The sequence below is a fragment of the Vombatus ursinus genome, unplaced genomic scaffold (genome assembly GCF_900497805.2).
Source record: "Vombatus ursinus unplaced genomic scaffold, bare-nosed wombat genome assembly UNPS02015255.1, whole genome shotgun sequence".
NCBI classification, from domain to species: domain Eukaryota; kingdom Metazoa; phylum Chordata; class Mammalia; order Diprotodontia; family Vombatidae; genus Vombatus; species Vombatus ursinus.
Window position 1 is genome coordinate 25564922 of NW_020955033.1, and position 25364 is coordinate 25590285.

Sequence of the window (25364 nt, forward strand, 5' to 3'; positions counted from 1 at the left end):
CACACACACACACACACACACACACACACACACACACACACACACACTCACTCACCAACCACTGGATATAAATACAAAAGTCCTTGTCCTCAAAGAGCTTATATTCTAATAGACAGCAACAAGACAAAGGGGAGAAGTGGACAGAAATGGGGGATGGTAAGGAGAACAATAGGTAGAGGAAATGGTGGTAATGATCTGATTAAAATATTTAGGGTAAAAAGTAGAAAGATAGAGGGAGAAGTAAGGAGAATATGTATGGAGCAAGCCAATCAGATAACAGCTGGGGTAAACAAGCATGGTCTGAGTTCAAGGCTGACTGGAGTTCTGATGTCTTTCAAAGCTATTTTTATTTACATTATTTTAGTTATTTTGTAAGTTATCTTCCTGATTCTGCTCACTAACGTCTGCAATCCATTCATGATCCTTTCAAAATTTCATTATTTCTCACATTTATTTACAACAATATCTTTGGCTATTTCAGAATGGACGGGCAACTACTTTTAATCATTCAACCAACAAACATTTACATGCCAGGCATTGCGGTAAGCACTTCGCAGTATTTTGCTAACACAAAAGGTGCTACTAAAAACATTTTTGTACATGTGCGATGGGGACAGGTTATATAAGACACAGAGGTGGAACTAAGTACTAAAAACTTTAGGCAGGTCTGGCTGAAATATTAAGAATCATGCTTTAAGTAATGAGTTTTAGGAAAGTTTCCCTGAATACCTAAGGAAAAGAACAGCATGTTTACAATCAAAACTTTCATCTAAAGCCTTAGAGAAAGTTTAAACATCTTCCATTTTACTAACATTTCACAGAACAGACTTCCATCCCAAAGCATCTGTATAATCAGGACAGCTGAATTCATAATGGATTTCCTAATGGGATGCAAACTGACAGAAGGATATAAGAAAAGGAGGAAGATAAAACAACACATTAGGGTCTATTTTTATTACTCTTCCCTTCCCCAGCCCAACATTCTTAACATTTGTATTTTTTCCCAGCTTACCATGCCCTCAAAGCCAACTCTGTAAAGGTTCTTAGCACCATTGTCCCATAGAACATATGCTGCACTGTGTGGACTAGATGCACTCCAGTCCTGAATTTCAGTTACCTAATAGATTTTAAGGGAAAAAAAAAAACAGTAAGAGGGAAAACAAAGTTAGCTCTTTTAACAAAGTTTAGTTCTTTTGGCTAATAAAATCTCCTTTTGTTTTTTTTGGTTTTGTTTTGTTTTTGTTAGGCAATGGGGTTAAGTGACTTGCCCAGGCTCACACAGCTAGTAAGTGTCAAGTGTCTGGGGCCAAATCTGAACTCTGGTCCTCCTGACTCCAGGGCCAGTGCTCTATCTATTGCACCACCCAGCTGCCCCCTTAATCTCCTTCTGTTAATTGTCACCATCTTCTATTAATGATTCATTTTATTCCAACATCAATCCTAAAGTATCAAGGGACCAACTGGAGTAAGGCCTTTCCTATATCATCATTCAAAAAAAAAAAATGCATTATGTGGGCAGCTAGGTGGCTCAGTGGATAGAGCACCAGCCCTGAAGTCAGGAGGACCTGCATTCAAATCCAGCCTCAGACCAAATACTTGACATCTACTAGCTGTGTGACCCTGGGCAAGTCACTTAACCCCAATTGCCTAAAAAAAAAAAAGAAAAACACATTATGGCAGTCAATCAATCACTCAAGCATCTTTAAAGCCTTTACCTGGTCCCCCCAGCACTGAGCCAGGCCCTGGGGATACAAACAAAAATAAAAGACTCTGACCCCAAGGAGCTTAATTTTACTTAATTATGAGGATATCACATCTGCTCCACTATTTGATAACTGTCATAGACAAGTCTAGCTCCAGAAGGCAGAACCAGGAGCAATGGACAGAAATTTCAGAGACAGACTTTAGACTCGCTATAGAGGACATCATCCTAACAATTAGAGCTGACCCAAGAGCAACAGGATGCTTCAGGAAGTAGGATTCCCTTTCTTGGAGGTCTTCAGACAGAGAGGTTGGATGTCCACTTGTCAGTATATAACAGGAAGGATTATTTTCTGGTATGGGTTGATCAAATGGCTAGTTACTTCCAATTCTGAAATTCTATGAAGAATGCCACTTAAAAAAATAAAATACTATCTTCTCAAATTGTGATGCAAATTTTGATTTTAATCTTGGCAAATTATAATAGATTCACTTAAACTGAATCTATCCTGGTTTTAGACAACTTGAGCTGAGTACCCAAATGACAAGTTAAGCAGTATCAAACTGAACTCTTTCAGTTGATAAAATTGTCCTTGTCTTACCACTGATCCCCTTAGCTGCCACTATCTTCCCTTCTAAAGCTGTCTTGGATCTAATCTGTATGTATCCATTTATATACATGTCATCTGAAAGGTTATCACTCGGAAGAGGGATTAAACTTTTTCTGACTCCAAAGGCGAAAACAAGGAGGAACTAACAGAAGCTGCAAAGAAGCAAACTTAAGCTAGATATAAGAAAAACTTTAACAATTAAATCTATTCAAATGTAGAGTATATTGCCTTAGGAGACACCCCTCCACCCCCCCCACCAGACAAGTAGGCAGGATGACTAATAGTCTGGTGTGTTCTAGTGCAGATTCTTTTCAGGGATGGGTTAACTGCTTAGGTTACTTCCAACTCTGTGATTTATCCAAAGCACATGCATAAACAACTCCACTCAAAGTACTTAATGGTCCATCCCACATCAAAAAATTCACCACCTACTGATTAAGCCTCCAGGTAATAAGCCTCTACACTCACGCTGGATCTCAAACAGAAAATGTAATCTGCAACCATGCTGATAGTCAAAATTTTCCCTGCATGGTAGGACTTGCTGGTTTATTCTCTGTTGTTACATACAGCTTTTAAAAACTAAAAAGTCTCTGCAGCAGAACGAGGCAACAGAAAGTGACTTTTGATTCCTTTTTTTTTTTTTTAACAAAAGCTCCTTTCATTCTTATGCTTTCTAGTGTTTTTAACTGGAATGCATGTTTTATTTTGTCAAAAGATGTTTCTGAATCTATTGATATAATCATATGATTTTTGTTGTTTTTGTTATTGATATGGTTAATTATGCTTACAGTTTTCCTAATAATGAAGCAGCCCTACATTCCTGGCAAAAATCCAAGCTGGTCATAGTGTATGATCTTTGTGATATGCTGTTGTGATCTCCTTGCCAGTGTTTTATTTAGAATTTTTTGCATAGATATTCATTAGCGAAATTGGTCTATAGTTTTCTCACTTTGTTCTTGCTCTCTGGTTTAGGTATCAAAACTGTATTTGTGTCATAAAAGGAATTTGGTAGGACTCTATTTTTCAGTTTACATTGTATTAGAATTAAATGTTTGGTAGAATTCATCTGTAAATTCCTCTGGTTTTGGGAATTTTTCTTAGCAAGCTCATTTATGGTTTGTTCGATTTCTTTTTTCCCAAGATAGAGTTATTTAAATATTCTATTTCCTCTTCTAATAATATGGGCAACTTAAATTTTTTTAACTATCCATCCATTTCATTTAGATTGTCAGTTTTATTGGCATAAAGTTACTAATAATTGCTTTAATTTCATCTTCCTTGTGCATTCATTCTTTTCATTTCTGTTACTGGTAATTTGGTTTTTTTAAAGCACTGTTTATCTATTTTACTGGGTTTTTTCATAAAATCAACTCCTAGTTTCATTTATTAGTTCAATGTTTGTTTTTTAAAACTTCCTATTTTATCAATCTCTCCTTTCATTTTCAGGATTTCTATTTTAGTGTTTAGTTGGGAGATTCTTGATTTGTTGTTTTTCTAGTTTTTTTAGTTTTTTAATTCCATGCCAAGAAAGGTTTTTATATTTTTAAATAAAGTTTTATTGTATTTTAAAATACAAAAACCATTCAGGCAAGGAGCAGATCAACTTCCTAGAGCGTGAAGAACCTCCCAAGAGAGGACAGAACCAAGTCGGGTATTACAGCAGAAGTCCTGGGCTTTCCCAAAACAATTTTGTGTAAGGTTGCATATACTGCTTTTTGTAAAGACTTTTCCTTCTAGAAAAAAGAGTTATCACAGTTTTAGGACCTCTATCATCTATTCAACTCTCAAATTGTCTCATCATAGCAAGGTAGTGATCCGGGGTTCTCCAAAGTTAATTTAGTGGAGGACAAATTCTGGCCAATCTTCTCAAGCAAATGCCCTTGAATATGGATGTGATAACAAAAAGTTATGTCTACTACCCAAGATCAACCTTGCTAATATTTGGAAAGGCTCATCACCAAAAAGATGACCATTAAGTGATTTTTTTCATCCAAAGCAACTCACAAAGACTGTTTAATCTTAAGTACAGAAAGGCAAAAATCTCTACTAGTGAGGGGAATATCCTTAACCAATGAAATAAAAGATCCCTTAAGAGCTGAAATAACAAAACAATAACAAAGTATTCATTTTTAAAAAGACTCCCTTACCTTCCCTCTTCTTCCATTTCCACCATCTTGATCTTCCCATTGCCAATCTACTCCTCGAACCACTCTGGCACCTGCAAAGATTCCTCTGGCTGTAATTTTTTTTGATTTCCGACGAGATTCTAAAAGTACCCTAAAGATAAAAATATATATATTGATATGCTTGATTCAGTAAGAAGAGATCTAATTGGTTCACAAGTCATTTAAAATTTAAGGATAACAAGAACATATATATATATATATATATATATATATATATATATATATATATGTATATGATCTCAAAGTTTCCCCTCCCTGGATTTTTTTTTTTTTGCCAACATAGAATGAGGAAGAATAGCATAACAGCATCTTTTATCACCAAGAAGTACTCTGTAATTCCAGAGTGAATTGCTAATCCAAAACCACTCAAAAATTAAAACTGTAGTCATGCAGCTAGGTGGCACAGTGAACAGAGCACTGGCTCTGGAGTCAGGAAGACCTGAGTTCAAATATGACTTCCGACACTTACTCGCTATGTCACCATCACCAAGTCACTTAACCTTGATTACCTCCCCACCCCTCAAAATCAAACTATAGCCAAACCAGTTAAGTTTTTTGGCTAAATTTTTTCCTCAACACATACTCCAAAAAATATTTTCATACCAACACATAGGAAGATTTCATAGGGAGCCAGTCAAAGTCATAACTAGGTAGACCAGTAATGAAAAACCAGTAAGGTTTTGTCCCAGGGCTGTAAATTTAAAGAGTTAGCACTTGTATTCTTATAAGGATAAAGTCTGGTAGAAGAGCAGGAGTTGAGTTCTGGAAGGGCCAGGGAGCCAGTGACAGGATGATGAAAATAGGAACAGGCATGGGAGTAGGCCTCTGCTAGGGACCTAGTAGTTATCTGCAATGGCAGTCTCTCAGCACCACTGGCTCTGACATATTTCAGGCAGGGCAGGGCATGTCATGAGACTAGAGCCTATGCTCTGCAATGGCTGGGAAACAAAAAGGGGCGGGGGGAGGTGAGAGGGAGGAGGGTAAAAGGGAGGTTGTACAAAATGGTTTCCACAGGTCCCTTTCAGGTCTAAAGGTAAGTGATAGGAGATTTGGACTCCCATTTGACTCTACCTCAGCTCAATCTCAATTTCATTAAAAATTGAATGAGCCTTCCTCTCTGATCTTAGTTTCCTCCATTATAAAGCAAAGGCAATGAACCAATGACCTCTTAAGGTCCCTTGCAGATCTAACACAGTAATTTGAGGGTTCAGAAGGTATTGGCACCAAGTCCTCTTTCAGCCCCTCTCTCCAAAAGAAACCATCTGCTTGTTTTCAGTTTTTTTCCCCTCAATTCCTATCCTTCAGTAAACAGGTTTCTAGAATGCCAAATGTGAAATAACTGATCTTAGAACCTAGTTATCAAAAATAATTAGTTAAAATAGTAAGCTATAAACTGGCTGACTTCCTGAGGCTCTACGTAGAGGTACAACCTTCTCAGCAGCAGTTCCTGGGGATTCTATGTCCTTTCTATGGCAGGGTCCATTCCCACATAACCAAGGGTACCTTTTCTTGATGTTTGTCCCACACATAATTTAAGGTGTTTCTCCCCCAACTCCTCCCCAGGAAAAATTCCTGGTTACTTCTCTAGTAAGGGACAGAGAACATCTGTTCAGGAAAAAAAAGAAAAATATGTCCTCTTCTAAAAAAACTATTCTTTATGATTACTGATAATGTCAATGTATGAAAATCTAAATTAACATTTAAAAAAAAGATAAGATGAGATTCACATCTCAAAGAAGGATTTAATTTTTTTTTAATTCCCTTTCAAAAGGAATTATAGGATTTCCTTCAGTGGCAAGTAGTTCAATACAGTAAAAGGATTTAATTCAGCAATGTTCCGATTAGATACCACTTTCCAGGAATGGCACACTACTGCATACAGTGAGGTAGATCAGTAATGAGAAACTAATAATTCTCTAAACTGCATCCCTCCTTCAATTCAATTTCACATAACTGTAACTTCCACCCACCAAATAGAACATTTTCCCTGAATGTATCCTTGCATCTGTGATTTCATCAATGCAAGTGTTCCTTCCACAGATGGTGATTCCAATCCACTTACACCTCCTTAACGAATGTTACTCTTTTCCAGAGTTTGGTACAGAAACACATCAAATTTAACAGAGAAACAGGCAAGAAGAATAGGAAGAGATTAGATTTAAGAGGGAAGATAAAACTGGTAAGGAAAAGATGCAAGCAAAAACAACTTAAGCTTTGAAAAGTGGACCCTAAATGAAGGATTTCGAGAGGGAAAAAAAAAGAGAAAACCAAAGAACTAGAACTAAGGAGGTACCCATCAATGGGGACGGCTGAACAAATTAACTTACGATTGTAATGGAATATTATTGAATCATAAGAAATTAAACAACTTCAAAAAAATTTAGGCAAGTATATGAACCAAATGGAATGAGAAAAACCAGGAAAACATTTTATGCAATAACATTTTACAGAAAAACAACTTTGAAAGATTTAAGATCAAAAATCGGTCTTAGAAAAGAGAGAGAGCTATGATAATGGCAAACAGAGAAAAAGAAAAAAGGATAACAAACACTTTTAAAGGCACAGAAGAGAAGGAAGTTCACAAGGAAGCACAGACAAGAACTTTAAAAGGGATATGTTAGTTATATACCTTTCTAAAAAAAATTTTTTTTATCCTGAACTTGAGAAATAAAACAAGCACTTCCATAACAAAGTAAATGGAAACAAAGAGGGATTGCACAAGAAACTGCAAATCTATTATGCACAACTCGCTTTTCCTTTTAAATATATATTATCATGTAACTTTGTTTTTTATTTCTTTCCCTCCCTTCCCTCTGCCTCGCCCTAGAGACAGCTACCATTAGACATAAGTGTGTGTGTGTACACACACATGTAAAACCATACTATACATACTTCTATTTATCAGTTCTTTCTCTGGATGCAGATGGCATCTTCCTTCATAGGTCCTTTGAAGTTAATTCAGGTATTTAATAATACTCAAAATGACCTGGTTGCTCAAAGTTGTTCTTAAAACAATATTGCTATTACTATATACAATGTCCTCTTGGTTCTGCTGGTTTTACTCCTCATTATTTTGTGTTCTAAAATTATCGAGTTCATCATTTGTTTTTGTTTTTGTTTTTTAAGGCAATTGGGGTTAAGTGACTTGCCCAGGGTCACACAGCTAGTAAGCGTCAAGTGTTTGGTCTTAGGCCGAATTTGAACTCAGGTCCTCCTGACTTCAGGGTTGGTGCTCTATCCACTGCGCCACCTAGCTGCCCCCATCATTTCTTATAGCACTTCTTTCACAGTTATTCCATCAAAATTATACACCACAACTTGTTCAGCCATTCTCCCACTGACAAGCATCCCTACAATTTCTAGTTCTTTGACACCACAAAGAGAGTTGCTCTAAATATTTTAGAACATATAGGTTCTTTTCCTTTTTCCCTAATCATCTTGGGAAATAAACCTTATAGTGGCATTGCTGGGTCAAAGGGTATAAGCAGTTTTATAACTTTTTGCACATAATTCCAGATTGTTCTCCAAAATGGTTGGATTCACAGTTCCACCAGTGAATTAGTGTCCTATTTTTTTTCCACATCACTTCCAACCCTTGTCATTTTCCACTTCTAGCATTTTATCCAATTTGATGGGTATAGAATGATATCTCAAGGTTGTTCTAATTTGCATTTCTCTAATCAATGATTTACAGCATTTTCCATATGGCTATATAAATTGTTTTGATTTCTTCATTGGAAAACTGCCTGTTCATATACTATTTACCAACTGAGGAATGACTTATATTCTTATAGATTTGACAAAGTTCTTTATATAGTTGAGATGAGACCTTTACCTGAGAAACTGTATATAAAAATTCTTCCAATTGTCTGTTTTCCTTCTGATACATTAGATTACATTGGATACATTAGTTTTCTCTATTATTTGACTTCTGAAGTCCTTTTTAAATTCTTCCAACAGTTCTTTTTGGACTTGTGACCATTTGAAGTTTCTCTTTGAAAAATGAGTGGCTTTTTTTACTTCACTATCTTCCTCTGAATATGAACCCAGGTTTTCTCTATCCCTACAGTAGCTATCTATGGTCAGGTTCTTTTCTCCTATGCTTATTCATTTTTATTATTATTTTGTTTTATTTTATTTTTAGCAGCTTTATCTCAGGTTCTGGTCCCGAAGTGTGGGTAATGGTGCCCCAGGTTTCAGATCCTTCTTACTATTATTTTCTGAACTCTGTGTATGGGTAGGGTGTGAGTGGGGTGGTGAGTAACAATCTCAGGCACTCCTCTCTACCCCTAAGACAAAGCAAGGGCCTCTGGCCATGCTGTCCTGCAAATTCTCTTGCTCTCTGTGGTCCTTCCAGCAGCTGGAAATTTCAGCTCTCCCCTCTGCCTTGGAACTGAAACCAGGGACTCGACTCTCCTGCAAACGCACACAGCCAGCAGGGTCCCTGCCCCTCTATCCCTCTGTTACTATACTCACTGGGTATGTGATAGCTCCTTCTTACCTGCAGCCCAGGACTGCATCTGGTAGGACAGCTGTGCCTGGCATCTGGAGGCAGCAGGGGGTCTTTCAATCTTCCCCTACTTGGCCACCAGACCCCCACACTGTCCTGGTGAGGTGAAAGTTCCTGAAGCCCAGGCTGCTTCCAGACCCAGCTGCCCCCAGGGCTTGCTGCCTGTTGATTTAACAGAGTGGGCCTGGAGGTGTTTTTATTTCACTAGGGCCAAACTTTCACCCATGGAGATCTGAGTCTTTGCTGAGGTCCTCTCAAGTTGTCTTAGGAGGGCAACTACTTTACCCCGACTTTGTGTTTATTTTTGCCACTTTACATTCACTTTAAGATGATGTTCTGTCTTGTTTGTGGAGGAAATCTGGGAACCTAGAATTTTCTGTCCTACTCTGCCATCTTAAAAAGATCTCCCTAGGTAACATTAGGCCAAATCTAATAAGAAGAAATATGACATGGAAAATGTAATCATATATTTGGGTTAAAATTTGAAATTCACAAGTACAAGATGGGGCTGCCATGGCTAGACAGATATACTTCAGCAAAAGATCTAGGAGATAAAAGGATCAGCAAATTTAATACAAGTAAACAATGTGACAAGGCAGCCAAAAGCTTACACAAATTTAGCTTTGATTAAAAAAAGATTACAGTGTTCGAGACTATAGAGAACAAAAAAAGTCCTAATTCTTTCTTTGTTTTATTGAGTTGTTTTCCAGTCAGGTCCAATTCTTCAAGAACCCATCTGGGTTTTCTTGGCAAAATACTGAAGTGGTTTGCCATTTCCTTCTTCACATCATTTTACAGAAGAGGAACAAAGGCAAACAGGATTAAGTGACTTGCCCAAGGTCACACTGCTAGTAAGTATCTCAGACCACATTTGAACTCAAGAAGATGAGTCTTCCTGATTCCAGGCCTGTCGCTCTTTCCACTGTGCACCTAGCTGCCTTCCTTAGAGCTGTCCAAATATGGAATGGCCTGTTTTGGTAAAGGTAGATTCTCTCTCACTTATTAGCAAAGGTTGGATGACCATTTGTCAGATATGTTAGAAAATGGATTCTCATTTCAGGTATCATTTAGACCTAGATGACTTCTAAGGTTCCCTTTAACTTTGAGATTCAGAAATTTTCTCTTTCCTACTTCTGTCAACCCTGTCCAAAATTATGCTAGAAATTGTTATTAACAGTAAAATAACAGCTCATGATTTTTCTAATTTCATTTATAAGACTGAATCCATTTTCAATATATAAGGAACTTACATGTGTAAAATTAAGATTTATTTCCTACCTTTCACTTCCTGGTGTGGTAATTCTGTAAAAACGATGCCTTAAGTGATGTTTGTCCCCATGATAACAGACTGTGCACAAATCATAATTTGTACACTCAGCACACTTCCATCGGATACCAATGATTGGCTGTTGGCGACAGGTATCACACATGGTTCCATCATGTTTGATGCCTATTTTAAAAAGAACACATACTTACATTTTTCAAAGTTTTATAATATATTTTGATTACTTGACAAAAGCTACTGAAAATAAGTAAAACAAAACATATTTAAAGAATTTTTAACAAATTATATGGGGAAATAAGAGTATTTAGTCTCCTTAAAGCTTAAAGATAAAAGGTTAATAATAGACTTCCATTATTTTAATTAATACAAACCACAATGTTGTTTTCCTTCTCAACTCACTGATTAAAAGAAGATGCTACTGTTCATCACTTTTTTCCTTATATACATAAAATTGACCTCAGGTGGCAGTTTCATTTAGAGGAATAAGGAAGACAAAAAAATACTTAAACAAACCACAATTTTCAGTTATTTCAACATTTGAATACTTGAAACCTCTCTTGTAATTTCAACTGGTGCTCAACTATGATAAGTGACAAATCAAAGCACAGAGAATTTTATCTTGGCTACAGAAACCAAGATGCATAGTATTCTTCCCAGGTTTAACTGTTTTCTCCAAAGAATAGAAAAAAAAAATTGTAGTCCATTCAAGTGACAGTAAGAGTGAGAAAGAAAAATTCCTTTCAAAATAATTATAAAATGTATAATAAAATACTTGGGAGTCTACCTGCTAAGACACACACACATAAATTATATGACTATAACTACAAAACACTTTACAGAAATAAAAACAGAGCTAAGCAAATGGAAAAATGTTAATTTTATTAAATTTCAAATAGAAGTAGATCCCTGAAGCCACATATTGATTTGGAAAAACCATAAATTACCATTATCTATGTTACATTGTATTTTTATTTAGTTAAAAATTTCCTAATTACATTTTAATCTGGTCATCCCCTGCCTACAATATATACCAGTATGACATCTCTGATCAAAACAATTTGGCACTGGTGAAAAAAAATGAGAGGGTCAATCAGTGGAACAGATTAGGTAAACAATATACAGATGCAAATGAACACAATAACATAGTGGTCAAGGATCCCAGTTACTGAGCTGACAACTCTGTATTTGACAAAAATGACTGTGAAAACTGGAAAGAAGTCTGGTAGAAAGTAGTTATAGAGCAACATTTTGCATGGTATACCAAATTTAACTCCAAATGGATACATGACAAACATATAGTGACATCACAAACAAATCTGAGGAGCAAGGAAGAAATTACCTTTCAGATCTATGGATAAGGGAAAAGTTCATGACCAAGCAAGAGATAGAAAGGATCACATAAGATAAAAAGGGGCAATTTTTGTTCCATAAAATTAAAAAAGTTTTCTCACAAACAAAACCAATGCAATTAAAATTAGCAGGGAAGCTATTAACTGGAGGAAAAAAATCTGAGCAGCAAATTTCTCTAATAAGAACTCAATAGAAAAACGGCCAAAGGATATCAACAGGCAGTTTTGAAAGGAAGAAATCCAAGCTATCAATAACTGCATTGAAAAATCTCCAAATCATTAGTAATTAAAGTTGACAAAGTTGGCAAAAAGGGAAAATGACAAATGCTGGAGAGGCTTGAGAAAAGAGGTATTATGTATTATTGGTATACCTATGAATGGATTTAGTCATTCTAAAAAGCAATTTTAACTTGCCCCACCTCCCCTCTACCCAGTCACTAAACTATGCATAATACCCTTTGATCCAATGATACTATGGAGGTCTATACCCCAAGAGAGATCACAGAAAGAAGAAAAGGATCCATGAGAACTGATGCACAGATAGAGTGAAAAGAACCAGAGAACAATGTATAACATTATAAAGAAAAACAACTTTGAAAGCTATGACAACTCTGATCAATGCAATGACTAACCATGATTCCAGAGGGCTGATGATGAAAGCATGATACTCATTTTGATGAACTCGAGATTAGGAGTAAGACTTATGTTTTTTTACACAGCCAAAGTAGGAATTTGTTTTGTTTAATTATGCAATGTTTCAAGGGCTTTCTTATTATTTTTTTTTTTAACAGAACAAGGTGGGCTAACAGGAAGAGGGGAAAGAAAAGGCAAAAGAGGGGAAGGAAAGGAGAGGGAAAGGTTATTTAGGCCTTTTTTTTTTTATTCATAAAAGAGAATAGAAAGAAGATCAGAAAGAAGAACTGACAAGTAGGGGAGCTTTTTAAGCCATAGGTTAATTTATCATAGTTTTTTTTTTTTAAAAAGCAAAATATACATAAGAGATCTACAGTTTGTGTGTTTAATATAAAAATAAATATAAATATTTTTTAAAGTACAAACACTTGTACAACTCTTTAAGGTTTATAGAGCCTTTTCCTCAAAACAATTCCTGTGCTACCCTAAACAGGCACCAGCCTCATTCTGGATCAGTTTAAAAAGTAACATACATCAATTTAAAAATATTCACTGCTCTGCAATCTCTTCTGTGACATTCATCTTACTTCTTATCACAGAAAAAGCACTAGACTTGGTGGTAGAATATAAGCCTTTTATTTCTACCTCTGCCACTTACTGTGGCTACTACCTTAGGAAGATGGGATGACCTCTCTGTGCCTCAGTTCTTTTTCAATTGTTGGTTGTCATTTTTCAGTCATGTCCAACTCTTCATAACCCCATTTGGGGTTTTCTTGGCAAAGATACTGAAGTGGTTTGTCATTTCCTTCTCCAGCTTATTTTATAGATGAGGAAACTGAGACAAACAGGGTTAAGTGACTTGCCCAGGGTCACACACTTTGAACTCAGGAAGAGAAGTCTTCCTCATTCCAAGCCCAGTGTTCTATGGCACTGTGCTGACTAAGCTTACTCATATATAAATTAGGTACTGTACCCTACCTCAAATCACCATATAACATTAAGTTGAAGAACTGTATACAATCCTTCCATTTACACGTGTAAAGTAGTATTACTATTATCATGCCAAAACTTGGAAATTTTTAAACCTAGTCTTAAGACTCTCTTTGTATGGAGCATGAAAACTAAAATTTAAGTGACTTGATAGCAGCTGTGCCATTATAAAGCATCAAATCCTAAATTGACTGTGCCTGCCTCTGAGCTTGCCAGTTGACAGGTGAAAAGCATAAGAAAGTAAAACTCAAAAATCATTTATTCAAAAACCTTCATCCAAAAACGTTTTCCACAAATCTCTATTTAAGTATTTTGGTCTCCACACTTTATTCTTCTAGTTCAAACTGAAAGGATGGTAAAATTCATGAATTCAAATAAATGCCCAAACTTCCTTTAAAAACAGCTATTTAAAAAAACACAAAGACAACCGGTAAAATCTTCCATAACTCATGGTTTCAAAGTATAATTCAGGAAAGCAATAGATATACACAATCACATTCAAACCCAATTTTGCTCCCACAACTCAAATGTCAACAAAGCTACTCAACAGCTGTGAAACTGACTAATGCTGACTATTTGAAAGAGTAAACAAAACAACCCATTCAGCTACCAAAATCAACACTACAGAATATAAAACAAAAATACAATTAATTAGCTCTAAAAGAAAATCTGCCTACTTGATGGCATCATAAAACACAATATTAGGGAAATAACGGGTTTAAATATTTTTACTTTTTCCCCCTTTACCCCTTATCACACACATCAATTTCATTCCCATTTACTGTCTTCAGTCCCACTCTGATCCCCTGTGACCCTGCAAAAACTGTTCCCTACAAATTTTACATTTCATACCAGCTGACTGCATCCCTTCCCTTTGACCCAAGTTTATCAGCTCTCCTCATTTCCAAAGCTTCCTATAAATTCTATGATCCCTGGAGGATCTTTGTGCTCTTTCTTTTGCTCAATTTTATGACCACATCTGCCATCTACTTTTCATTGATAAATGAACCACCTATGACAACAGCTTTTGACTCATTCTATTACTACTCAAATCACCATCTGTCCCATGTTTTTAATTTTATCCCAAGCTAAACAATAATTTAAAGAATCTATATAATTGAAGGTCTGAGTGAAAATTTCACAATAGATTAGTAATACATGCTAGTGAGATAAGCAATAAGTTCATAAATAAAATAAATTCAATATATAAAATAATAGTTAATAAATTTCTTCAATAAAGAAAGAAAAAAATTTAAAGTAAAAAGGTAGATCTCAGATCATTAGAAAAAAGAATCAGATTTCTGCCTCCATGAACTAGAGAACTGTATAATATTGTTATCTAACCTTTCGGTGATCTCCATGGATGTCACCATCTTGAAACTTATTAACTTTGACAACTGATCCTAGGTAAAGATTTAATCATTAAAAGGACTTATTTGTGTACTCTTTCTTAACTAAGGTGGTTTTTTTTTTAATTCTGTGTGCACTACTGTAACTGTTTTTAAGATAGTTTCAAAGTTAATTAAATTTTTTAGTAAGGGCAAGGCCTTTGTGACCTGCCAGCTGATTAATACATTCCACATTCATTACTCTTGAGACTTTCAAAAATATATGGTGAACATCAAGACTTTTCCTTAGCTCAGATCAAATATGGTTGCCAGTTATGTGTTAGAGGAATTTCATGCTAACTATTCTGGTCCTCTCAAATCTACACATTTATAAATTGTATCAAAAATTAAATTCTCCATATAAAAAGGAGATGTGAAGGGTTATGTTTTGTTGTTCTGTTGTTTTTTTTTTTTTTAAAGAACATTTCAGGGGAGAGAAATAGAGATAAAATAAACATTCTTTTGAGATAATGTTAATACTCCAGACTTTTAAAATTGTTTCAAACTGCCTATCTTTACAGTACTCTGCCTCACCCCTAAATCTCTTATTTATGCCTAGATTTATCGGCCAAGTCACCCTGCTCTCTTATTCCATTACCTTTTTTCTGGCTTCACTTCTTTCACTTTGCAATCTTATTTTTACAGTTAATGAACTCATCTATACACTGTTCTCTCTCCTCAAATCTCTTTCTGTAATTACACAAGCAAGAAATTGTTTGACAGCTAAGGCAGACATTGCCAAGCATAAGTAGTTTAGTCAGGGGTAAAGTAAGTACAGCTTTCAGCAGAAGGGCTTAATACACACAGGAGGAACACTGTGAAATGAAAGGTTTTCATATAACACCTAAACAGAATTTCTGAGATAAGCAGATAGAGACTTTAAACTTAATTTGCCCAGTATATATTTTGTGAAGTGTTATACAGCCATAGACCAAGATACGGTCAAAATGGGTACATGATTTAGAAATAAATGGTGACATCATAAGCAAATATTACCAGAGCATGGAATATCTTACCTTCCAGAACACAATGCAAATTAAAATTAATTTAAATTTTGCAAGTACAAATTAAAACAACTGAGTACCACCTCAGACCTATCAGACTGACTAATATGACACAAAAAGGAAATGACTAATGTTGGACGGGATGTGAGAAAATTGGGACATTAATGTACTGTTAATGGAGTTGTGAAAGGATCCAACCATTCTGGAGAACAATCTGGAACTATACCCAAAAAGCTATCAAACTGTGCATAACCTTTGACCCAGCAATACATCTACTAAGTCTGTATCCCAAAGAGATCCCCTCCAAAAAAGGAGAAACTATATGTACAAAAATATTTATAGCAGCTCTTTGTGTGGTGGCAATGAATTGAAAATTAAAGGAAAATGGCAGAACAAGATGAAATACTATTGTGCTATTAAGAAATGTCAAGTAAGAAGGTTTCAGAAAAGAGTTACATAAACCGATGCAAAGTAAAGTGAGCAGAACCAGGAAAACATTGTACACAGTAACAGCAATACTGTATGACAATCAACTGTTAATAACATATATTCTCAGCAATACAATGATCCATTTCTGAAGGACTTATGATGAAAAATGCTATCCATCTCCAGAGAAAGAAGTGATAAGAGTCTGAATGCAGACTGAAGCATATTTTTTTTAAAAACTTTATTTTACCTGGGGTTTTTTGTGGGCGTGGTCTGTGTTGTCTTTTACAACATGGCTAATCTGGAAATGTTTTGCATGACTGCACAAGTACAGTCTATATCAAACTGTTTACCTTCTCAAAAAGGGCGAAGATGAGGAAGAGAATTTGGAACTCATAATTTTAAAAAATGAATGTTAGAAATTGTTTTTACAGATAATTGGAAAAAATCAAATATAAAATTTTTTTAAATTAAATTAAAATCTAAAAAAAATGAAAGAAAAGTGTTATATAGCTGAAGGAAACAATACAATGGCAGGGAATGACCAAAAGGTATGGAAACATCAGCAATCTCTCACACTCACACATACACACACACACACACACACACACAATTGTTTGTACTGGCCTTTCAGAAATATGCCTGAGACAGTGATTTACATTTTATGGGGAAATCAATTTAAAAAATTAAATCCAACCAAGTTGCTACAAATATTGCTATAAATATTAACTCATCTGGTCCTCACAATAACCCTGGGAGGTATGTGCTATCATTATCCATGTTTTACAGTTGAGGAAACTGAGGCAAACGAGGACAAGTGACTTTACCAGGGTCACACAGCTAGGAAATATCTGAGGCCAAATTTGAACTCAGGTCTTCCTACCTCCAGTCTCAGAGCTCTATCCTTTGCACATCTATGTGTTCAAGAAAGGGAGGTAGAAAAAGAAACAAAAAGTCAAAATCAAAATTTAATTCTCAGTAGTCTCCTTTGTTTCCTGGATTATCCTGAAAGAAAAGCAACTTAGAATGAAACAACTGAGAGGGATATTTTTGAGGCTGAGGTCTTTTGAATCTGTTATCAGTACGTAAACAGCCTAGGATTCCCCCCACAAACCCTAGTATATAACTAAGCCCTGAGAAACTGGTCTTGGGCCCAAATTACCAACACTGAAACTCACCTCCACTAAGCAGCCTAAGGAAAGACCTGAAAATTACTTTTAACTTCTGATCTCAGAGAAATATAACTGCACTTGCACTGATTCCCTTTCTGTTCCCACCATGACAAACCTTAAGGGAAGTGCACTTGAAAGTATTAGTGGTGTTCCTTTTTCTTTCAGGGTCCCTAGTAGATCTTGTATAATAGTCTGGGAACCTGAGGTTAAGATGAAAAACTGAGGGAAAAGAGTTCACAAAATGTGGAAAATCATCAACACTATTGAAACATGTTTCTGAAATGCCTAAAAGGAGAAAATAGGCATTGTGACAAGGGGAACAACTTTGAAAGTAACAAATTAAATTTATTATATACTTAAAAAAAGAAACAAGATTTTCTTGCAAACAAAATCTGTAGCTTCATGAGCAACCAACCCTCTCTGCTATACTATGTGTAGGAAAACACCTCAAAGAAGGGTGGTAAGAAAGCAAATGCTATGTAAATGTTGGTTATTAATACTATTATTAAGCAAGATTATCTGCTAGTTCTCATCTTCTTCCTTCTCAAAACAAGAATTTTAAGTCAATCAAGATCTTCTTCTATAGGTGAGTGAGAGAACAATAAAAGGTATTTATGGAATTAAGTCTACCTTTGGTTTAAAAAGAAAAAAAAAAGCCCCCATAGTGTGAGAGAGAATACTGCTTTTGAAGTCAGAAGACCCTGATACTGGGTGACTATTACAAAGATGGGGGCAGAAAAAGATAATAGAAATTATAGTTCAAAAAGCAAGAAACAATAGTCTAAAAATCCGATTTGTCCACTACTCAGAAGTCTCACAATTGTCCTTCATAAATATAATATTCAAGGAGAGTCAAAAGACAGAGAGGTGGTGAACACTCAAATGCAATCACTAAAAAAAAAAAAAAAGCCTATTATTTTTTAAAAGATGTTTTGTTTATGCTTTTTCTTTCTCTTTAAAATTTAACTTTTCCAATTAATAAAAATTATTGGCTCTCCCTTCCATTTTTCCCAACCCCACATCCAAATAAGAAGAAGGGGGGAAAAAAAACAACACCCAATAAGAAATAAAATACATAGTCAAGCAAAACAAATTGCTACACTGGTCACATCCAAAAAAAAAAATGTCTCATTAAACACCCTGAATCCACTACCTCTTTGTCAATAGGTGAGTGTCATCATCAGTTCTCTGGAAACATCGTAGGTCAGTGTTCTTGACTATATCTTAACAGACAGGAAATGACTAAGTACAGACATAGCATTCAATGACAGCATTCACTTCACATTAAGCTTTTCTATGTGAAATAAATTCACTGAAAAATTACAGCAAAGGATAGACTTCAGTACCAAATTAGAAGAAAAAAAGGGGGGAGGGAGATGAAATCACAGTAGTAAAGGCTGAAATTACAGTAGTTTAAACCTGACCTGCTTAAACAAGCTTATGACTCCTAAAAGTAGAGACACAGACTATCATTGTTTCTCTGAAGTGTAGCCAACACAAAGAATGGTTGAAAAGAGCGCACAAACCACCTCATCAGGCACTTGATCTTGCTAAGCGGAAAAACATGGCAGCCAGTTAGGAGCACAGACTCATTTGTTGTTGTTTTTTTTTCCCACAAGCTCATTTGTAAGAAGGAGGAAGGTAATCAATTAGCACTTATTAAGTGATTATTATGTGCCAGGCACAGTGCTACACTGGGATACAAAGAGAAAAGGGAAATGAATCTCTGACCTTGAGAAGTTTACATTCTAACAGGAGACTGCATGAACATATATATGCATACATAATACATACAAAATAAATATAAAGTAGGGTGAGGAAGAGATGGAAGAGAAGAAAACAGTTGAGGGAAAAATGCTTCAGAGACCTCTACTTGAGATTCAACTAAGTCATATTAACCCAAGAGCATACGTAGATGAAGCTGAAAGACAGACAAAACAAAAATGATGTAAGATGGAACAGATATCCTAATGTTTCTATAGTCATTTATTCTCATTAACAATGTCAGCAGAATCACACAGCTGGACTCTTTATCATTCCAGTACCAGATGTATCATGAGAAAAATGGCAATGAAACTTAAGATATGAAAGAGCAGTTAGACTTGACCAAATACACATGAAATAAAAATCAGTGCTAGAAAAAATAATTTTAAAATATTATCATTTATAAACAATATTTAGTACTTTTAAAGTTGTACAGCTCTTTCACATACATTATGTACTGTGAACCTAACCACCTTGTAAAGTAAGTACAATGTCTATTATTATACACCTTTTTAGAAGAAACTGAGGCTCAGATTAATTAAACAATTTATCCAAGGTCATGGCCTAGTAAGCGTCAGAAGCAATATTTGAAATTGGCCTTACCAACTCTTAGGTCTGGCACTCTGTCCATTATAACATAGTGCCTCTCCTCTCTTTAATTCAAGGATCAATTTTAAGAATCTACAAATCAGAAAAGATAAACAGTTGAAAAAAAAAATGATGACCAAGAAGCCATCAGCCACTACTGAGATATATGCCCGCTTTTATCATCTCTCTATAAAATCTTTGTGGCAATGGTATATTAATTCACTTAGGATCTCCTCACTCAAAACTCTGAAAAGGGAGAAAGCACGTTTCTGCAAGTGTTCATTTCTTTCCAGGTTGCCTAGGGACTTTCTCTACCATACCCCAGAAACCTCTTCAACTTGAAGTTCACTCCAGTGCAGGAATTCACGTAGGAGGTAACCCTCGGGCCCTGCAGCATCTCCCTCTGACTGGACAGCTCTTCCTAGAACCTCCATTAAATTAAGGAGTCCAGGCCAGTCAAATTTTCATACCTCTCCAGACTCCACTCCAACTTTCTTTTGTTTTGTTTTGTTAGGCAATCAGGGTTAAGTGCCTTGCCCAGGGTCACATAGCTAGTAAGTGTTATATGTCTGAGGCCGGATTTGAACTTGGGTCCTCCTGACTCCAGGCCTGATGCTCTATCCACTGTGCCACCTAGCTGCCCCTCTACTCCAACTTTTCTCTATCATTTCTACTCCTCAGCTTTCCAGTTTCCTTTTATATGTTGTCTTCTCCAATAAAATATAAACTCCTTATTTGTTTTGCATGATTACACATACTTGTAATTTTTTTTGTCTTCTTAATGGGTGAGGGAAGGAGGAGAGGGAAGGAAAGAATTCAAAAATTTTGTTATATTATTTCATTTATTTACCGCAGCTGTTTTTGTGGTGGCTAAGAATTGGAAATCAATCAGAAAAACCTAGACTTACACGAACTGACACAAAGTGAAGTGGGCAGAACCAGGAGAGCATTGTACACAGTAACAGCAACATTGTTCGATGATCAACTATGACTGACTTAGCTGTTCTCAGCAATACAATGATCCAAGATAACTCCAAATGACTCATGATGAAAAATGCTATCCACATCCAAAGAAAGAATTGATGGAGCCTGAATGCATATTGAAGCATATTGTTTTCATTTTTCCTTTTATTCTGTTTCTTCTTTCACAACATAGAATTACTATGGAAATTTCTACATAATTGCACACATGTAATCTATAGTTAAGTGCTTACCATCTTAGGAAGGAAGGAGAGGGAGGGAGAAAATCTGGAATTCAAAATTTTGTTAAACAATGAATGTTAGGGAGAGCCAAGATGGCAGAGTTAAGCAGTGACTTGCTTGAGCTCTCCCTCAAACCCCTCCAAATCCTGTAAGAACTGGCTCTAAACAAATTCTAGAGCAGCAGAACCCACAAAAAGACAGAGTGAAACAAATATCCAGCCCAAGACAACCTGGATGGTTGATGGGAAAGGTCTGTTACTATGGGCTGGGAGAGGAGGGCAGTTCAGCATGGGCCACGTAGACAGAGCAGGCCTCACTAGCAGCTGTAGAGGTTTCCAGACTTCTCAATCCACAAAAGTCAAAGACAACTTAAAAGGTCAGTAGGAAAAATCTGCTGGACCTTGGTGAGAAAGAAGCAAGGTCCAATCTCAGCCCTGGTGCAGCGCCAGGGCGGTAGCTGCTTCCAAAGCTCTCAGCCCACGGGGTTGGTGGGGGGGATGGGTGGGGTGTTGAGTGGCTGATCAGAGGGGGATTGCAGGGATCTTTTTCCTGGGGCTAAGGCATGATTCTCTTGCTTTGCCCATGCTTGGATCTGGGTCACAGTTCTGGGTGGCAGTCCTGGAGCGAGAAGTGCTAGCACAGCAGAACTTGTGGTGGCAGTGGAGAGGGAATCCTACTCACAATTCAAAGGCAGACAAGAGTGCTTCTGGTCACTCACAGACCAGAGCACAGCCCAGGAAAGGAGTAAACACCTCACCTTTGATCATACCACCTTCAAAGAACTGAAAATTTACAGGTCCCTAGATGTATCTCTGAAAACAGTTGCACAAAACCCCTGAAGCTTGGGACAGCACACCCTCCACACTGGAAGCAGAGCCCTACCTTAACAAAGAGTTTAAAAGTCAAGTAACTGTCTGGAAACATGAGCAAACAATGTAAAAAAATCAGACTACAGAATCTTACTTTGGTGACAAAGAAGATCAAAACACACAACCAGAAGAAGACAACAAAGTAAAAGCTCCTACATTCAAAGCCTCCAAGAAAAATATGAATTGGTCTCAGGACATGGAGGAACTCAAAAAGGATTTTGAAAATCAAGTAAGAGAAGTAGAGGAAAAATTGGGAAGAGAAATGAGAGTGATGCAAGAAAACCATGAAAAATGAGTCAACAGCTTGCTAAAGGAGACACAAAAAAATACTGAAGAAAATAACACCTTAAAAAATAGACTGGGGCAGCTAGGTAGTACAGTGAATAGCACTTTGGCCTTAAGAGTCAAGAGGACCTGAGTTCATATCAGGCCTCAAACACTTGACACTTACTAGCTGAGTGACCCTGGGCAATTCACTTAACCCCAATTGCCTCACCAAAAAGCCAATAAAGCCAAAAAGCAAAAAAACACTAGACCATATGGCCAGTGAGGAGAAGAATGCCTTAAAAAGCAGAAATGGCCAAATGGAAAAGCTGAGGAAAATAATTCCTTAAAAATGGAGCAAATGGAAGCTAATGACTCTATGAGAAATCAAGAAATTATAAAACAAAACCAAAAGAATGAAAAAATAAAGGACGATGGGAAATATCTCACTGGATAAACAACTGACCTAGAAAATAGATCTAGGATGACTTAAAAATTATTGGACTAACTGAAAGCCATGATCAAAAAAAAAAAAAAAAAAAAAAGAGTCTAGACATCATCTTTCAAGAAATTATTAAGGAAAACTTCCCTGATATTCTTGAACCAGAGGGTAAAATAGAAATTCAAAGAATCCACTGATCACCTCCTGAAAAAGATCCCAAAAGGAAAACTCCCAAGAATATTATAGCCAAATTCCAGAGTTCCCAGGTCAAGAAGAAAATATTGCAAGCAGCCAGAAAGAAACAATTCAAGTACTGTGAAAACACAATAAGAATAACACAAGGTTTAGCATCTTCTATATTAAAGGATCAGAGGGCTTAGAATATGATATTCTGGAGGTTGGAGGAACTAGGTTAAAACCAAAAATCATCTACCCAGCAAAACTGAGTGTAACCAATGAAGGGAAAAAATTGACATTCAATGACATAGGGGAGTTTAATGCATTCTTGAGAAGCCAGAGTTAAACAGAAAAACTAACTTATACTCAAGAGAAGCATGAAAAGATAAATAGGAAAGAGAAATCATAAGGGACTTATTAAAGTTGAACTGTTTACACTCCTACATGGAAAGATGATATTTGTAACTCAAGACCTTTCTCATTATTAGGGTAGTAGGAGGGAATACACATATGTATGTATGTATGTATATATGTATGTACGTATGTATGTGTGTGTACATATATAGTGAGAGAGGGCACAGGGTGAGTTGAATATAAAGGGATGATAAAAAAAAGAAAAGGGGCAAGAGAGGAATGTACTGGGAGAAGGAGAAAGGGAGAGAAAGAATAGGGTAAATTATCTCACATAAAACAGACAAGAAAAAGCTTTTACAATGGAAGGATGAGAGGGAATGAATCTTACTCTCATCAAATTTGGCCTAAGGAGGGAATAACATATATACTCAATTGGGTATGGAAATCTGGCTTACCCTACAGGAAAATAGGGGGAAAGGGGATAATAGGAGTGGATGATAGAAGGGAGGGCAGATTGGGGGAGGGGGTAATCAGAAGCAAACACTTGAGGAGGGACAAGGTCAAAGGAGAGAATAGAATAAAAGAGGGGCGGGATAAGATGAAGGGAAATACAGTTAGTTTTTCACAACGTGACTATTATGGAAGCGTTTTGCATGACTACACATGTATAGCCTATATCAAGTTGCTTGCCTTCTCAATAAGGGTGGGTGGGGAGGGAGGGAGAGAATTTGGAACCCAAAGTTTTAAAAACAAATGTTAAAAATTGTTTTTACATGCAACTGGGAAATAAGATACAGGCAATGGGGTATAGAGATCTATCCTGCCCTAGAAGGGGAAGGGAATAAGAGGGGAGGCTGATAGAAGAGAGGGCAAATTGGGGGAAGGGGTATTCAGAATGCACACCATCTTGGGGTAAGGAGAGGGGAGAGTTGGGGAGAAAATTTGGAACTCAAAGTCTCGTGGAAGTGAATGTGGAAAACTAAAAATAAATTAATTTAAAAATGAATGTTAAAATTGTTTTTATGTGTAATTGGAAAAAATAAAATACTATTTAAAAAGAAAAAAAACTTTAATTGGAAATCGAAGGGATGCCCATCAATTGAGGAATGGCTAAACAAGTTGTAGTATACGATTGTGATGGAATATTATTGTGCTATAAGAAATGACAAGCAGGATGATTTCAGAAAAAACCTGGAAAGACTTACATGAACTGATGCAAACTGAAGCAAGCAGAAACAAGAAAACATTATACACAGTAACAGCAATATTGCATGGTAAAGAATTGTGAATGATTTAGCTCTTCTCAGCAATACAATGATACAAGATAATTCCAAAGGATTTATGATGAAAAATGCTATCCACCTCCAAAGAAAGAACTGATATTGTCCATATACAGACTGAAACATACTCTCTGTCCCCCCTCTTCTTTATTTCTTGGTCGAGTCTTTTTGTACAAAATGACTAATATGGAAATGTTTTACATGATTGAACATGTATAATCTATGTCAGATTGCTTACCCTCTCAGAGAGGAGTAGGTGAGGAAGGGAGGGAGGGATAATTTGGAACTCAAACTTTTTTTAAAAAAATGTTAAAAAATTGTTTTAGCATGTAATTGGGAAAAGTATGATTTAAAAAAGTTATTTTATTCACAACATAAGCTCCTTGAAAGCAGAAACTTCCTGCTTGTGCTGTATTTATATTCTCGGTGCTTAGCACAATGCCTGACAAATAAGAAATATTTATAAAATGCTTGTTGACTAATTTTGCAGAAAATTTCTTTTACAGAAGAGCACATTTTTGTATAAATCCAACCTGGTTATTGTGAATAATTTCCTGAGTATATTTGTGTAACTAAGTCTACTTTTGGTTAAAAAAAAAAAAAGTACAGTGTGAGAGGAAGAATACTGATTTTAAAGTCATAAGACCTTGATACTGTGTGACTTGCAAAGGTGGGGACAGAAGAAGATAATGAAAAATTATTAGCTTCTTTGCTAATATTTTAGTCTATATTTTTGTGTCATCAATAATTTGTGAAGTGCTTACTATGTGTCAAGCATTATATGAAGTGTAGGGATACAAAATTAGACAAAAACAGTCCTTGCCTTTAAAGAACACACATCATAATGAGAAAGATATATACAAAATATGTACAAAGCAGATGTCAGTCAATAAACATTTACTAAATGTCAGGCACTGTGCTTATCATCAGAGGAAAGGTATCAGAATTAAGAGGGATCAGGAAGGCACAGTGCAAAAAATTGGATTTCAGCCGGGACTTGAAGAAAGCCAGAGAAGATGGGAGGCAGAGTTGAGGAGGGAGAGCCTTCCAGGCATGGGAAACAGCCAGTGAAAATGCCCACAATTGGGAGATTAGAGTGTTTAGTGGGAGGAATAGCAAGGAGGCCAGTGACAATGGATTGCAGAGTACATGGATGTAAAGTGTAAGA

General features: G+C 36.2%; 1 protein-coding gene across 1 annotated transcript in view; it reads right to left on the bottom strand.

Annotated features, from left to right (window-relative positions):
* The window catches only part of LOC114031822 (E3 ubiquitin-protein ligase MIB1), a 144243-nt gene that overhangs the window by 108409 nt on the left and 10470 nt on the right, over positions 1 to 25364 (bottom strand). The window contains exons 2-4 of the mRNA XM_027846954.1: positions 10287 to 10458; positions 4460 to 4589; positions 1013 to 1117 (exon numbers count right to left, since the gene is read on the bottom strand). Coding sequence (XP_027702755.1) covers positions 1013 to 1117; positions 4460 to 4589; positions 10287 to 10458 — 407 coding nt within the window. The remainder of the gene's footprint in view (positions 1 to 1012; positions 1118 to 4459; positions 4590 to 10286; positions 10459 to 25364) is intronic.